Raw genomic sequence first — 15939 nt, forward strand, 5'->3', positions numbered from 1 at the left:
TTCTCCATTACGATAAAAATTACAATTTTTAAAACAATAGAAACATAGGTGCAGGAGTAGGCCATTTGACCTTTCGAGCCTGCTCCACCATTCAATATGATCATGGCTGATCCTCTATCTCAATACCATATTCCCGCTCTCTCCCTATACCCCTCGACGCCTTTTGTGTCAAGAAATCTATCTCCTTCTTAAAATATATTCAATGACTTGGCCTCCACAGCCTTCTGTGGTAGAGAATTCCGTAGGTTCACCACCCTCAGTGAAGAAACTTCAAAAAGAAATTCAAAAAAAGTTTGTTCATGATATTTCTGCTTCTACTTTATTCCCACGTGGGAGCAGCAATCTTTATTTTGCTCTCTAACATTTTTAAAAAGTCCAGATAAAAAGCAGCTCCTCATTTTCTGGTTTCCTGTCTGAGAATTCTGCAACGCGATTGGCTGTTTAGACAGCTTGTTGATGTCGCAGCAGCATCGCACTAGGAATTCCCATGACCAAGCACTGAAATCAATTGAATGTTGAAAAAGGCAAACTTCTCGCCACAGAGATCGCGAGACCTTGATGGACAGCTTTCTTCGGGGCCAGAGGAGAGCCTTTCCTTCGCTGCTGACTGCAAATTACAGGCCAATGTATACCAATTGATTTAGCATCCTATCTTAAAGGCGGTATTGTAGACAAAATAATTATTTTTACTATTAAAAATTATTCAGTGCATAAAAATAAACAATGCAGGACTTTTACATTACTTATGTTAAGCATTGCAGGACTTTTACGTTACTTGTGTTAAGCATTGTTTTAGATGCGCTAGTAAGTACAATAAAACAAATAATTAGCAATTGTCAACATGTTGAGTTCGTGATCTTTGTGGGCCATTGAGATCAACTGTTTCTCCAAAGGGAGAAAAGGAAATTAATTACTTTAAAAAAGTTAGTGGCCAGCTTTGGAAGCAGGTGTCCTATTGCTCTCGGTCAAAATAGTTTAAAAAAAATGATTTGCTGTTTGACATAAGCAGTTTTCAAAGTTATATAAAAGTTGCACTCATTTCAACCATCACTGACATTGAAAGCATACGTACTCTGACAGTTCTAATCACACATCAATAGTTGAAATTAAAGCATGGTTGTTTAAGACGAAGCTCATCAAGAAATTAGAGTGATTATGTACCAGCTTTGTAAAGTCCGAATTACTCAGATTGCAAATCTGATCGCAAACCCCAAAATAGGAACTGGGCAGACATACAGAACGAGCCAGAATTTGCTTTAGTAGGGCATCTAACAGTGTCTGCCATTACTTAGACTTGGAATTCCATTGCCCTGCATCTTCCTCAGGTCCAAATATTTCTCCAATTTTCCCTTTAAAAAATTCAACGGTTTCTGCCTCAAACACCTTCTGCGGCAAAGCATTCCATGTTCCAACAACCCCATGTAGAGCAGTTTGTCCTATCCTAACTGATGATTTTAAATCATGATCCCGTGTCATTGACCCCATACCCTACAACATTTAAAAAATCTCTATTAAATCTCCTATTAGCCTTCGGTGCTCCTCTGGAAACAGTCTCAGTATCTCAAGTCTCAATTATAGTTTCCTATATTTGCAAATTTACATTCACAGAATCATAGAATGATACAGGAGAGAAGGAGACAATTCGATCTATCGTGCTTGAGTTGGCTCTTTGGTAGAGCTATCCAATTAATCCCAGTCCCCTACTCTTTTCCCATAGCCCTGTATATTCTTTTCCCTTCAAGTATTTATCCAATTCTTTTTTGAATGTTACTATTGCATCTGCTTCCACCACCCTTTCAGGTGGCGCATTCCAGATCACAATAATTTGCTGTGTAATAAAATGTTTCCTCATGTCGCCTCTGATTCTTTTGCCAATCACCGTAAATCTGTGTCTTCTGGTAACCGACCCTTCTGCCACAAGAAACAGTTTCTCCTTATTTACTCTATCAAAACCATTCATGATTTTGAACACCCTCGATAAATCTCCTCCTAACCTTCTCTGCTCTAAGGAGAACAACCCCAGCTTCTCCAGTCTTTCCACATAACTGAAGTCCCTTATCCCCGGTACCATTCTAGTAAATCCCTTCTGCACCCTCTTCAAGGCCTTGACATCCTAGTGTAATGTCCAGAATTGAACACAATACTCCAGCTGAGGCGTAACCAGTGTTTTATAAAAAGTTTAACATAACTTCTTTGCTTTTGTACTCTATGCCTTTATTAATAAAGACAAGGATCTCATATGCTTTTTTAAAAAAAACAGCCTTCTCAACATGCCCTGCCATCTTCAAAGACTTGTGTACCTACACCCCTAGGTCTCTCTGTTCCTGCACCTCCTTTAACATTGTACCATTTAGTTCGTATTGCCTTTCCTCATTCTTCCTACCAAGATCCATCACTTCACACTTCTCTGCGATAAATTTCATCCGCTTCATATCTGCCCATTTTACCAGTATGTCTATGTCCTCTTGAAGTCTGTTCCTATCCTTTTCATTGTTTGTAACATTTGCAATCCTCCAGTCCTCTGGCACCACCCCCATAGCCAAGGAGGATTGGAAGATTGCTCTACATGCTCTATAGTTTTAAACATTGTTTCTATAATGGGGTGCCCAAAATGGCTATGAAACGTTAGTTAGACCACAGCTAAGAGTACTGTGTAGATTTGGGAACCCCATTATAAAAAGGACATTAAAGCTATAGTATGCTCTTAAAGGGAAAAGGCGAAGGAAAATACCTTGTGTTGCAAAAAGACCAGTGGGCCTGAAGCCCCTCTTCAAAATACTTTTGAGTCTGATACTAAAACAGATGTCAAAAACTACTAAATACTAGTGCTCCTCTAAAATGAATACCCATCAAATGTGGAACACAAAAAAAACCTAAAAAATAAACTAGTTGGTGGAAATTCTCTATGCTTCATTGTCCTCCAACCGAGGAGGTGTAGCTATTTGTCCTTTCCCAGTCCTGACTATTTTGAGTTGATCTACTTGGCTGATAACTACTGAAAAAAAAAAACCTCAACTGGCCCCAAACACAGATTTCACAGCCTTTATGCCCACGTTCCATACTCTTATATTACCCATGATACTATAATCTGGAGGGGGCAAAGGGACTAACTGCTTCTTGAACTGACAGAAAGAAGACCCGCAGCGTGAATAATACAGTAAAAGCCTTGAAAACCACAATATAGTCATCCTCAGTTCCAAGGGACTGCCTAAGAAGAAGGAAGAGATAGATAACCAAGTACAATAAATTTATGAGAATTAAAGCTCAACAAAAAGAGCTTCACTGCTTAGTGGTGAAAAAGTGGTTCAGTTTAATCTCAAAATTGTCAAAATCCAATGGGATACAGTTAAACTGAATATTTCATATCCATAAACACTTAGTGGTCATGAACTCAGCTAAAATGGAGGGAAGTTGGAGAAACCATTTAGATTTAGCTATTTCATTGGTGTGCTTGGGGGAAATGTAAGCAGAAGCCAAATTCAAGAGGGAGCCAGATAGCTTTTTAGCAAATGGAGCTAATTTGGGGTATGGGATAATTTTAAACTTTGGAACAGGTCAGATGGAATATAATGGTCTTTTCAAATCTTTTTTTCTTTGGGTCCATATTAAATTGTGAAAAAATACATTTCCAAATGCTACTGCTTTATCATTCTAATTCTGCAAGTAACAGGAATTTGTAGAGCACAGCCATTTGTAAATTAAATGCACTGTTCACCCCACTTTAATACAATAACTATATTAACCTCTGGAACAAAAAAGGCAAAGAACATGTGGAATAGATCATTCGACAAATGCTTGCTTAAGGTTGTACTTTTTTTTAAACTATGGAAAACAGTACATTATAGGACACAACTTTAAAGCAACCACAGAACAAAACTATATACTGAATGGCGTTTTAAGTTCGAGAGTCACTTTGATCAATCAGATTTCTGAAGCAGACTCCTCTTTTAGCCAATCACAATGACTCTCCCCAATAGCAGATTAACTGCGCCTGTAGGCTTTCCCCAGATGAGTTAAACTAAATTAAACTTACTGAAACAAAAGATGATCCTTGGTTGAGTTCAAACTCCAGGTTGCTGAATTTTCCCTGAAACTGAGGAATCTCACCATCACCTTCAGTCGTACTTTTAATTGTAACCACCAATTTGCCACATATATGCTTGCCAGCTGCATTGTTATATTCGTCCTAATTGCAAAGAACAAACACAAAGAAGCCTTGTATGCATTACTTTATCAAATGTCTTAAGTAAATCAGGTCTAGATGTTAATTCAAGTGAATATACAGGAAACTGGTTTATCCGGAGGTTAACTGTCCGGAATGCTCGAGCCACCGGCATAAATCAGGAGCTGTTTAGTTAGGTTTTTTTTCTTTTTGTTGCTTTTTTCCCCCCACCAGTCAGGCTCTGCAAGGTCTCGCTGAAGCTGTTGCTAAGCTACAGAGACGCTTGCAAGGTACGGCCGACTGTTTAGAAGCTGTTGCTAAGCAACAGGGTTTGTTGCCAGATACGGAGCTCAAAATCTCCGTATGTTTCAACATTAGCGCTGGTTTGTCCGGCAGTTTTGATGGGACGGCAACAGTTCGGTCCCGTCAGTGCCGGATAGCACAAAGTTTCCTGTACCTATCTGCAAAGAAAGATGCAAGGTTTTTTTTCGTAAGAGGAGGGCAAGCGGGAAGGAATGAAAGCACAAACTACAAGTTAAAGAAAAAAATTGACCAGAAGGAATAATACTTTAAATTACTCACGGCCCAGTAGTTTGGGGCACAGGTGTGGTAAAATAATCCACTGAAGTTTCAGGAACCAACAAAAATGGAGAAGATCAAAGCAAGAATGGTCAGGACAGGAGGGAGAAGAGCAAATTGCGAGAGGAGGGAACAGAACAAATGTTATCAGCAAATTAGGGATTTGATTAATGGGAAGTGGGGAAGGATTTAGATAAATGAAGCTGTGATAGGAGGAATCTGATCAACAGAATGTGGTACCTCGCTACGCAGTCATGCTTGGAGGTGAAGGGAGATTTAGATCAAATAGGTTTGAGCCCTGGCCACATGGGACAGTTTAAAAAAAAGTAAAATGTTAATTTTGAAACAAAGCTAAAATTATAAGCAGAAAATTAAAAATGGCTGCAACATGTTCGAGTGGATCTGATTGCTCCATTATGCAGTTAGCATAGATCAAATATTAGATGCTCATTACAGTATTAGACATAGATTACAGCTGAGTTTTTCTTTAAATAAACAGATGAGAAAGCATGTTATGCACAGCAAAGGTTCCCAAACTTTTTATGCTGAGCCCCCCTTCGGAGATTCATATCCCATGTGTTCCCTCCTCTTTCTACCTACCCTGCTCACACATCAGCAATTTGTATCTGCAGCTGCTAAAGCTAATGTTTACAAAAGCCATCGATGTCGCCTCATGTAGCCAGAGGAGATGTATTATGGGTCTATCTCAACATAGTGCTGGATACTTGAAACCCGTCAATTTGTCTAAGCGGATGTTGGACCCCAGAGCTGCTTCTCGTGCAACAGCAAAGCAGCTCTTGCTATTTTCATACTCCAGTTTTCTAGTCCTTAAGTGGACTTCAAAAATTTACATTGTAATTCCATCATCTTTTAGACATATCTTTCACTTAAACCTCCCTAAGTTCCTTTCCCATTGGCTCAAAGTAGGCCCTTCTAAAATCTTTTGTTATTAAATCTAACTATACAATGATCATTAGGTCCTAAGTTTTCAATGACTTCCAGGTAACTACATTTCTAGTACACTGAAATTAACAACTGCTCAGTACCTTGCTTTACATGATGCTCTAAGAAGCAGTAATATTTGTACTCTTTCCCCCACCACTTCTCTTGGTTGTCATTGTGTATTTATTTTATCTCTCATGCTGACATCCTCCATAATTCATAATTAGAGCATTGTCATTTCCTGTAGCCTTGTTTCTTGCCTGATTTTGCCATTTCCCAGTTTGACTTAAATTGGCAGTTATCAGCTGCTAACTACATTGATGCTCTATTTTTATTCAAATTGCTTATACCATTATCTCTGCGATGAAAGCAGAGCTTCATAGAAAATAGATATAATAGACATTTTATATGAAATCTTAGGCTAGTCATTATACTGCCAGTGATACCGCCAGGGGAAGCTCACTATGTAGAAAACTCAGAAATGTTAAGGATCATAACAGATCACTCTGGCCCACCTGGCTAGTTGCAATGTCTAGGAAAGGTATCTCTCCTACTCCTTTCTCAAATTTTGCTAGGTACTTAGCCAATTTTCTCAAATTTGCTGATACATTTCAGTCCAACGCAGTTAAATTTAAACCATGTTTTCATCCTCTCTCCTTCTAGGTTTGAGGCCATGCCCTTGTGTAGTATCTGTGACTACAGCAAGCATAAACATTCTTTATGTATTCTTTACCGGGCTAGGACCAGTGTCCTGGCGAATTGAATAACTAGGGCTGTAGATAGGGCTTTAAAGTTAAAAAAAAAGGGGGAGGGGGGAAGAAAAGAGGGGAAATTTAGAATTCTAAAGAGAAAAGTCAATGCAATGAGCAGTGTAGATTTGGGTAAAGATAAGCAGAGTGCGACAGGAAGGGACAGAGAGTTTAACGGTAATAGTGCATCAGCGAATAACGTGAAAGTAGGGAATAATGATAAAATGTAAAAATTAAAGGCTCGTTATCTGAATGCATGAAGCATTTGTAACAGGATAGTCGAATTAGTGGCAGAGAGATAAATGGCTTTGATCTAATAGCCATTACAGAGACATGTTGCAAGGTGACCAAAGTTGGGAACAAAATATTCCAGGGTGCTTGACCTTTTGAAAAGACAGGCAGAATGGAAAAGAGGAGGGTAGCCCTAATAATAAAGAATGACATAAGGACAGCAGTGAGAAAGGATCTTGGCTTGGAAGATCAGGAAGTAGAATCAGTATGGGTGGGGATAAGGAAAAACAAGGGGCATAAAATACTGGTGAGAGTAGTTTATAGGCCCAACAGTAGCTATACCATTGGACAGAATGAATCAACAAATAATAGGAGCTTGTAACAAAGGTAATGCAATAATTGTGGGGGGGGGGGGAACTTTATTCTTTATATAGACTGGGAAAATCAAATCGGCAGAGGTAGTCTGGAGGACGAGTTCATGGAATGCATTAGAGACAGTTTCCTAGAACAATACGTTGTGGAACCAACCAGGGAACAAGCTATTTTAGATCTTGTATTGTGTAATGGGACAGGGTTAATTAGTAATCTCATAGTAAAGGATCCTCTGAGGAAGAGAGTGATCATAATATCATAGAATTTCACTTTAGGAATGAGAGTGACATACTTAAGTCCAAAACTAGAGTCTTAAACTTAAATAAAGCCAATTACATAGGTATGAGGAGTGAGTTGGCTAAGGTAGATTAGGAAATTAGATTAAAAGGTATGACAGTAGATAAGCAGTGGCAAACATTTAAAGAAATATTCCAAAATTCTCGAATATATATTCCATTGAAAAATAAAAACACCACAGGAAAAATGATCCATCTGTCTCTAACTAAAGAAGTTAAGGATAGTAATAATAGATTAAAAGGGGCTTATAATCTTGCGAAGAATAGTAGTAAGCCTGAGGATTGGGAGAGCTTTAGAAACCAGCAAAGGATGACCAAAAGAATTGATAAAGGGAGAAAATAGAATGAGTGTAAATTTGCAAGAAATATAAAAACAGATTGTAAGAGCTTCTACAAGTATGTAAAAAGGAAGAGAGTAGCAAAAGTAAGCATTGGTCCCTTAGAGGCTAACAGAGGATAAATTATAATGGGAATAAGAAAACAAAAATTTTGTATCCGTCTTCATAGAAGACACAAAAAGCATACCAAAAATAGTGGGGAACCAAAGGGCGAATAAGAGTGATTAAAATCAGTAGAGAAAAAGTACTTGAGAAACTAATGGGACTAAAAGCCAATAAATCCCCATGACCTGATGGTCTAGATCCTAGGGTTCTAAAAGTGGCTTCGGAGATAATGGATGCATTGGTTGTGATTTTCAAAATTCCATAAATTCTAAAACAATCCCAGTGGATTGGAAGGTAGCAAATGTAAACCCGCTATTCAAGAAAGGAGGTAGAGAGAAATCAGGCAAGTTAGCCTGGCATCAGTTGTCAGGAAAATGCTGGAATCCATTATTGAGGAAGTGGTAACAGGGCACTTAGAAAATCATATGATTAGGCAGAGTCAACTAGCAGGGTAGATAAAGGGGAATCAGTGGATGTAGTATACAGGAAACTTTGTGCTATCCGGCACCGACAGGACCGAGCTGTTGCCGTCCCATCAAAACTGCCGGACAAACCAGCGCTAATGTTGAAACATATGGAGATTTTGAGCTCCGTATCTGGCAACAAACCCTGTTGCAACAGCTTCTAAACAGTCGGCCGTACCTTGCAAGCGTCTCTGTAGCTTAGCAACAGCTTCAGCGAGACCTTGCAGAGCCTGACTGGTGAAAAAAAGAGAAAAAAAACCTAACGAAACGGCTCCTGATTTTTGCCGGTGGCTCGAGCATTCCGGACAGTTAACCTCCGGATAAACCAAAGTTTCCTGTATTTGGATTTCCAAAAGGCATTCGATAAGGTGCCACATAAAAGGTTGTTACTCAAGATAAGGGTTCATGGGGTTGGGGGTAATATATTAGCATGGATAGAGGATTGGTTAGTGGACAGAAAACAGAGTAGGGATAAACGGGTAATGTTCAGAATGGCAGGGTGTAACTAGTGGCATGCATCAAGGATCAGTGCTTGGGCCTCAGCTATTTACAATCTGTATTAATGACTTAGATGAAGGGACAGAGTGTAATGTGTCCCAAGTTTGCTGACGATACAAAGTTAGGTGGGAAAGTAAGCTGCGAGGAGGACACAAAGAGCCTTCAAAGGAATGTAGACCGGTTAAGTGAGTAGGCAATAAGGTGGCAGATGAAGTATAATGTGGGGAAATGTGAGGTTATTCACTTTGGTAGGAAGAATAGAAAAACAGAATTCTTTTTAAATGATGAGAAACTATTAAATGTTGGTGTTCAGAGATTTAGGCATCCTATACAGGAAACCGAGTTAGCATGCAGGTACAGCAAGAAATTAGGAAGGCAAATGGCATGTTGGTTTTTATTGCAAGGGGGTTGGAGTATAAGAGTAAGGAAGTTTTGCTACAATTGTACAGGGCTTTGGTGAGACCACACCTGGGGTACTGTGCACAGTTTTGGTCTCTCTATCCGAGGAAGGATATATTTGCCTTAGAGGCAGTGCAATGAAGGTTCACTAGATTGACTCCTGTGATGAAAGGGTTATCCTATGAGGAGAGATTGGGCCTATGCTCTCTGGAGTTTAGAAGAATGAGAGGTGATCTCAGTGAAACATGCAAGATTCTGAGGGGAATTGACAGGGTAGATGCTGAGAGGTTGTTTCCCCTGGCTGGAGAGTCTAGAACTAGGGGGCATAGTCTCAGGATAAGGGGTCGGCCATTTAAGACTGAGATGAGGAGGAATTTTTTCCACTCAGGAGGGTTGTGAATCTTTGCAATTCTCTGCCCCAAAGGGCTGTGGATGCTAAATCATTGAGTATATGGAAGGGAATCAAGGGATATGGAGATCGGGCGGGAAAGTGGAGTTGATCAACCATGATCTTATTGAATGGCAGAGCAGGCTCGAGGGGCTGTATGGCCTACTTCTGCTAATTCTTATTTTTTTCTTTCAGACTTCAACTTTAGACTTCTTCCATTTTTTCAGCCTCCTGTATTTGGTTTACATTCGTGATATATGCAACAAATTTCTGCCAAGCCTACACAATCTGAATTCCCTTTGTGACCATTTGCATCTGCAGTTTGGCTACCACTCCAGACCCAAACCAGTTACAGGTACTTCTATCTGCCTGTTCTTTCCCATTTGGCCCCTTTGATCCTCCCTACCCGTCACCTGGCTACACGAACTTTTATTTCACCCCTATGCCTTCCTGCTCTCATGCCACTGCTCCAGATTAAAACCCTTGCAAATAAATTCAAAGCAAACTTTTTTTTCTCCCTTGGCATTCTCCGAAGGGCCCATCAAAGTACCGGTCACTCTCTCCTTACCAACAGCAAACCCAACTGACCAATCCTCCTCAGGAACCTCCCCACGCAGCAGAACTGTTCCCCATCCCACTTTGTCCACTGACCACTTTGGACTCTGCCCCCGCATCAACAATCACCGCCTCGCCACACTTCCGTCCCTCCATAACAATCGCCCAACTCCGCCCTGCCTCAGCTCACCTGCTGCTGAAACCCTCATCCATGCTTTTGTTACATCTAGACTTGACTATTCCAACACACACCTGGCTGGCCTCCCATGTACTACACTAACGTAGTCATCCAAAACTCAGCTGCCCGCGTCCTCACTCGCATCAAGTAACCCATCAACCCTGTGCTCGCTGACCTACATTGGCTCTCGGTTAAGCAATGCCTTGATTTTAAAATTCACACCCTTGTTTACCCCTCCCCATCTCTAATCCCCTCTAGCACCACCCCCCCCCCCCCCCATCCCGAGATATCTGTGCTCCTCTAAATCTGGCCTCTTGAGCATCCCTGATTTTAATCGCTCAACGGTGGCCGTGCCTTCAGCTGCCAAGGCCCTAAGCTCTGGAATTCCCTCCATAAACTTCTTCGCCTCTCTACCTCTCTTTCCTCCTTTAAGATGCTCCTCTTTGACCAAGCTTTTGGTCATCTGCCCATATATGCTGGAATCCACTGTTAAGGACGTGGTATCAGGGCAATTAGAAAATCATAACATGATTAGGCAGAGTCAACATGGTTTTATGAAAGGGAAATCGTGTTTGACAAATTTATTAGAGTTTTTTGAGGATATAACTAGCAGGGTAGATAAAGGGGTACCAGTGGATGTAGTATATTTGGATTTCCAAAAGGCATTCGATAAGGTGCCACATAAAAAGGTTATTACACAAGATTAGGGCTCATGGGGTTGGGGGTAATATAGTAGCATGGATAGAGGATTGGTTAACGGGCAGAAAACAGAGAGTAGGGATAAATGGATCTTTTTCAGGTTGGCAGGCTGTAACTAGTGGGTTGCCGCAAGGATCAGTGTTGGGGCCTCAGCTATTTACAATCTAGATTAATGACCGAGTGTAATGTATCCAAGTTTGCTGACTATACAAAACTAGGTAAGCTGTAAGGCGAACACAAAGGGCTGGATTTTACCAGCCCTGAGGAGGTGGGTTTGGAGACGGGACTGCTGGGAAAGTCAAAGAATGGGAGCGGATTCTGAACCCGCTCCCAACCCACCTCCAACCAATCTTCCCGGGAGTCGAGTCCCCGATTTGCGCAGGGGCCAACTCCTAGCGGCGGGAAGAGGATTATAGCCACTTAACTGCCTGTTATCAGGCAGTTAAAAGGCTTTTCCCAATTTTTAGACTTCTGCTGTAGGCTTCTCGACGTCGGGGAACCCCGCCAGGGTAAGTGAGGCGTGCTGTGGGTCTGTTGTTATGTTGGTGTATAGATGACAGCTGCAGAAGTGGTGTGAAGGGTGTAATGGGACACTGGTGAGCATCAGAGGCAAGGAAATGTTGGGAAAGTCATTTTAATGTGTTTAGATTTTTCTGTAGCTGTCAAGCTTTGAAGTGTTTGTGTGGCCTCACCTCAATGGGAGAAGTGACAGATCGCTTCTGTACCCTCACCTACAGCTGCCATCTGTTTCATCCTAAGGAGTCACTGGAGAGCCTGCAAAGGTGCACCTGTGTACAGCGATTGTCAGTGTTTGACAGCACCTCAGCTATAGCATTTTGGCTTTTACTTCAATCACTTTCCCTCATGTGAATCTTTTGCTTTCCTTCCCTTTGCCTATAAACATTTCTGTCAAACAACAGCCAATTATTCAATTACATTTAATATCCAAGTCTACCAACCACATTTAAATTTTAGAAATAATCCATAACAGAATGCAATTTGGCAGATATTACCTTCCTGACTGCAATTTAGTGACCCTTGCTGGAAAGCACACAAATGTGGATATTGGATGAAAGCAGAATTGGGCACGGCTGTGATACCCTCCACAAGTAACCTGTTGACAATCACTACCTGTCACAGACAATGGGCAAGATTTTGAAGGGCTGCTGGCATCCATGGAACAGCAAGATAAAACGGAAAAATAATTAATGATTAACATTTACATTTAATACTAACAAAAAGATTTTTTTTACCATGATCTTCAGACAGAAATTTTTGGCCAAGGTGCGATGGGCAACGCTGCGGACATTTGAGACAGTAGGAGTGGCTGGGTGTTCTTCTGGCATTAATTTCACTGGCTCACCTGGTACCACATTCAATGTAATCTAGAATGAAAAAAAAACAAGAAATGGAAATATTTACGAAATGCCATCCTTCTAAATTAGTTCAGGAGTTCACAAGGTAATTACAGATAACAAAGGACCATCTCAGTTCATCCACAGGCCCAGAAAGACCCCTCTTCTGACTACAGCAATTCTTTCTTAAAATTATTGCAGGATTTTTGCCTGTACTACTCCAACCGGTTTTCCAAATTTACCCTTTATATATCATTTACTATTTTATGTACCTCCTTTCCAGCCTGAAAAGCCAAAGTTTCCTATCTTTCCTCATGACTTAGACCTTTAACACTGGGGATCAGCTTTGTGACTCTTTTCTGCATTGGCTCCATCATCACGTCTCGTATCTCGTAAGTGACCAAAAATGGACAGTGTGCAAGGTGTGGTAGGATCATCATATGACTACACTGTTTGATTACGACTAAGTCCGACATATATTCCAGCGCTTTGCAGTTCAACATTCTATTGTTTTATTGATTGCTGCTCTGCATTAGACAGACATGTTCAGCATTAAGTCAACTAAGACTTCTAGGTCTCTCTCAATTTTATTAGCTGTTTCAAAACCATTAATGGTGGTATATCTGTTGCCCATTTTTCCTTCCCTTCTGCAATACTTCAAACTTGTCTTGTTAAATTTCATGTCATTATTTTGCTCATTCATATCCTTTGTCTAGCTCATTTTATAATTTCCGAGCTGCCTCCTCTGATTCTATCGTCCTGCTTAGTTTGCCATCATCTGCAAACTTGGCTAAATTTGCATGGAGTTCCTAAACCCAAATCATTGATGTAAATTAGTAGTGCTGCTAACCTTAATCTCTGCAGCATCCCGCTCAGTAATTCGCCCTACCTCTACATAGTTCAACTAAAAAGTATCCATTGTTTTCTATCTATTAGCTGGTTTCTTATCCATTCCTAAGATTTACAATGAAATCCATAGTTCTGAACATAACTAATAGATTTTTGTGTGTCAAATGTCTTTTGTAAGTCTAGGATTGTAAATTAATTTTGAGATTGTTGGTTGGGGTTGGAGTTCATGTTGTTGCCCAGTAGTCCCTCCTCGGAACTTGCAGGTCCACTGTGTTTTGCCAGGATCTACTGTTTTGACTAGCTGTCTCAAGGCATTGCCTACGGAAAGTCAGGACAATGCAAATTGCCCTCAATATACGCAAGTGACGCTGCCCGTATCCTAACGCGCACCAAGTCCCGTTGCTCGCTGACCTACATTGACTCCTGGTTAAGCAACGCCTCGATTTTAAAATTCTCATCCTTGTTTTCAAATCCCTACATGGCTCGCCCCTCCCTATCTCTAATCTCCTCCAGCCCTATAAACCTCCGAGATCTCTGTGCTCCTCTAATTCTGACTTCTTGTGCATCTCTGATTTTAATCGCTCCACCATTAGCAGCTGAAGCCTTCACAGCTGCCTGGGCCCGAAGCTCTGGAATGCCCTCCCAAAAACTGTTTCTCTCCTCCTTTAAGATGTTCCTTAAAACCTATCTCTTCGACCAAGCTTTTGGTCACCTGTCCTAATATCTCCTTATGTGGCTCAGTGTCAAATTTTGTTTGATAATACTCCTGTGAAGCACCTTGGGACGTTTTACTATGTTAGAGGCATTATATAAATGCAAGTTGCTGTAGGTATAGTTACAGGGATCTACAGCTTCATCTAGTAGTGGATGTGTACGGCTGCAGGTGAAATCGTGCATCACAGAATAGAGATGCTCAAATAAGGAGTGCACAACATACATAGCAAATTTAATAGATTATTGACTTCTGATCTACTATATTTGCCGTGTTTGTTTCTTAATTTTTTCACCTTTTGGTTTGTATGGCCCCTCCCATGTCTTTTCATCCTTTTTATCTTTCCATCACCTCAGTGATCAGCTTTTATATTTAATAGTTTTCTATTAGAATTTAAACATCATTCAACCCATTATCTCCCTTTTACCATCTGTTGATTCTCCCCATTTTCCTCATCTTTCTAAAATACCGCATATCTTTCAGTCTTCAGTTCTGATGAAGAGTATATACCTGAAATGTCATAACCTGTCTTCAGATGCTGAATGATGCAGTATATTTCCAAAATTGTGTTTTTATTTCAGTTTTCTAGCATTTTCATTCTTTTTATTACATAGATATGAAATCTTTGAAAGGGTTGCAGCACAAACATCATCATACCTGTTCACTATAGAGCATGGTCTTGTCCTGTGAATAAGCAAACTGAATGGAATGCACTCCTGTCCGCTCTGGAAGGATTTTATCCCTGAAATGTAAATGTTCATTGCACAATAAGAACTTGAACTATTTAGTGACGGTATAAATATCAGAATCAAGTTGCATGGAGGTGAATATCCAGGGAGCACATTATGGAATTCTGGAAATTAGATCAGCACCTGTCCATCAAGAGGCAAATAAAAAGGAGGATCTTGATAATGCATAATTTTTTTTTAAAAAAAGCAAGTGAATGAACTAGTGATTTAAAAAAAAAATCTAGGGTCAGGTGCTTCAGGTTTGCCCCCACCACCCCCCCAGCCTGTCTAAAGCAATAATTTCCTTTAAAGTTAACCTAGCTACGCCAGGATGCTCTTGCCTGTCCTGTATCTTAAATTAATGCAGAGATTCTGGAGGGAAGTAGAGATGTGAAATATCAGCATCAGATGAAATGTACAAAAATCAATATTTATAACAAGGTAAACTATGTAATTTAAGTAGCTCTTTTTAGGACAAAGTTCTAATGATATAATCAGGGTTGGAGAGTTACTTAGTTGAACACTGAAAAGAGTCAATTGAATCGGAGTAAAAGGTACAGATTATTAACCCATATTTCAGCAATCTTTCCATTCCATTGATGTTAATTCAGCTCTATTGTATAAACTAGACTCAGTAACTCCTCCATGTCTGAGATTTTTGTAAGGAACAGAAAGTCAACATCTGTAGGGATGCTGACCCGATTGTCACCGATAGGCTGCGCTGTTGTCATGTTAGATGTATTGCAAGTTTAATGGCATTTGTTAACACTAATTTACAGCAAAATATAACTGGTCTTCAGAAATTCTCAGCTTTGCACCAGTTGGAATCTAAATCAGGCACAGCACAACATTAAGAAAACCATTAACAACTCATGCAGTGTACCAAACGAACGACCAAAGAATCTTGGGATGGTTTTTCTACATTACACGCATTGCATAAATGCAAGCTGTTGTTCCGCAACATAAAAAATGAAATTAAGCCATAAAAGAACGGTGTTGTGAATACCTGAAATAAAAGCATCCCTCTTTGTCATTTTCCCGACCTTTGTTGCAGTTTAGAATTGTGGGCTAAAGAAAAAAGTGCAGAGATGGTTAAAATTTTAGGAGTAAAGACCAGATTTATAATGTAAACAACAATATTTACTTTGTGTATAGAATAAATTCAACCTGTAATGGTGGCAATAAAACAGAATTCTCCATTGAAGTACAAGAAAAAGAAAAGGATCCCGGTTTAAAATTTGAAAATGGTAATTCATAATACAGTAACAGGCTCTCCAAATAATCTGTACAGAAACCATGCAATCGTAGGGAAAAAAAAACTTCCAAGTTCACTCATCCTC

The 15939-nt window shown here is 40.1% G+C and overlaps 1 protein-coding gene across 1 annotated transcript in view; it reads right to left on the reverse strand.

Moving 5' to 3' along the window:
- The window catches only part of smchd1 (structural maintenance of chromosomes flexible hinge domain containing 1), a 256400-nt gene that overhangs the window by 54471 nt on the left and 185990 nt on the right, over positions 1-15939 (reverse strand). Inside the window, exons 34-37 of the mRNA XM_085992795.1 lie at positions 15606-15667; positions 14529-14613; positions 12209-12340; positions 4034-4186 (exon numbers count right to left, since the gene is read on the reverse strand). Of these exons, the coding sequence (XP_085848921.1) occupies positions 4034-4186; positions 12209-12340; positions 14529-14613; positions 15606-15667 (432 nt within the window). The remainder of the gene's footprint in view (positions 1-4033; positions 4187-12208; positions 12341-14528; positions 14614-15605; positions 15668-15939) is intronic.

This window comes from Somniosus microcephalus, chromosome 7 (genome assembly GCF_052327205.1).
Source record: "Somniosus microcephalus isolate GS21.2 chromosome 7, FLI_Smic_1.0, whole genome shotgun sequence".
NCBI classification, from domain to species: domain Eukaryota; kingdom Metazoa; phylum Chordata; class Chondrichthyes; order Squaliformes; family Somniosidae; genus Somniosus; species Somniosus microcephalus.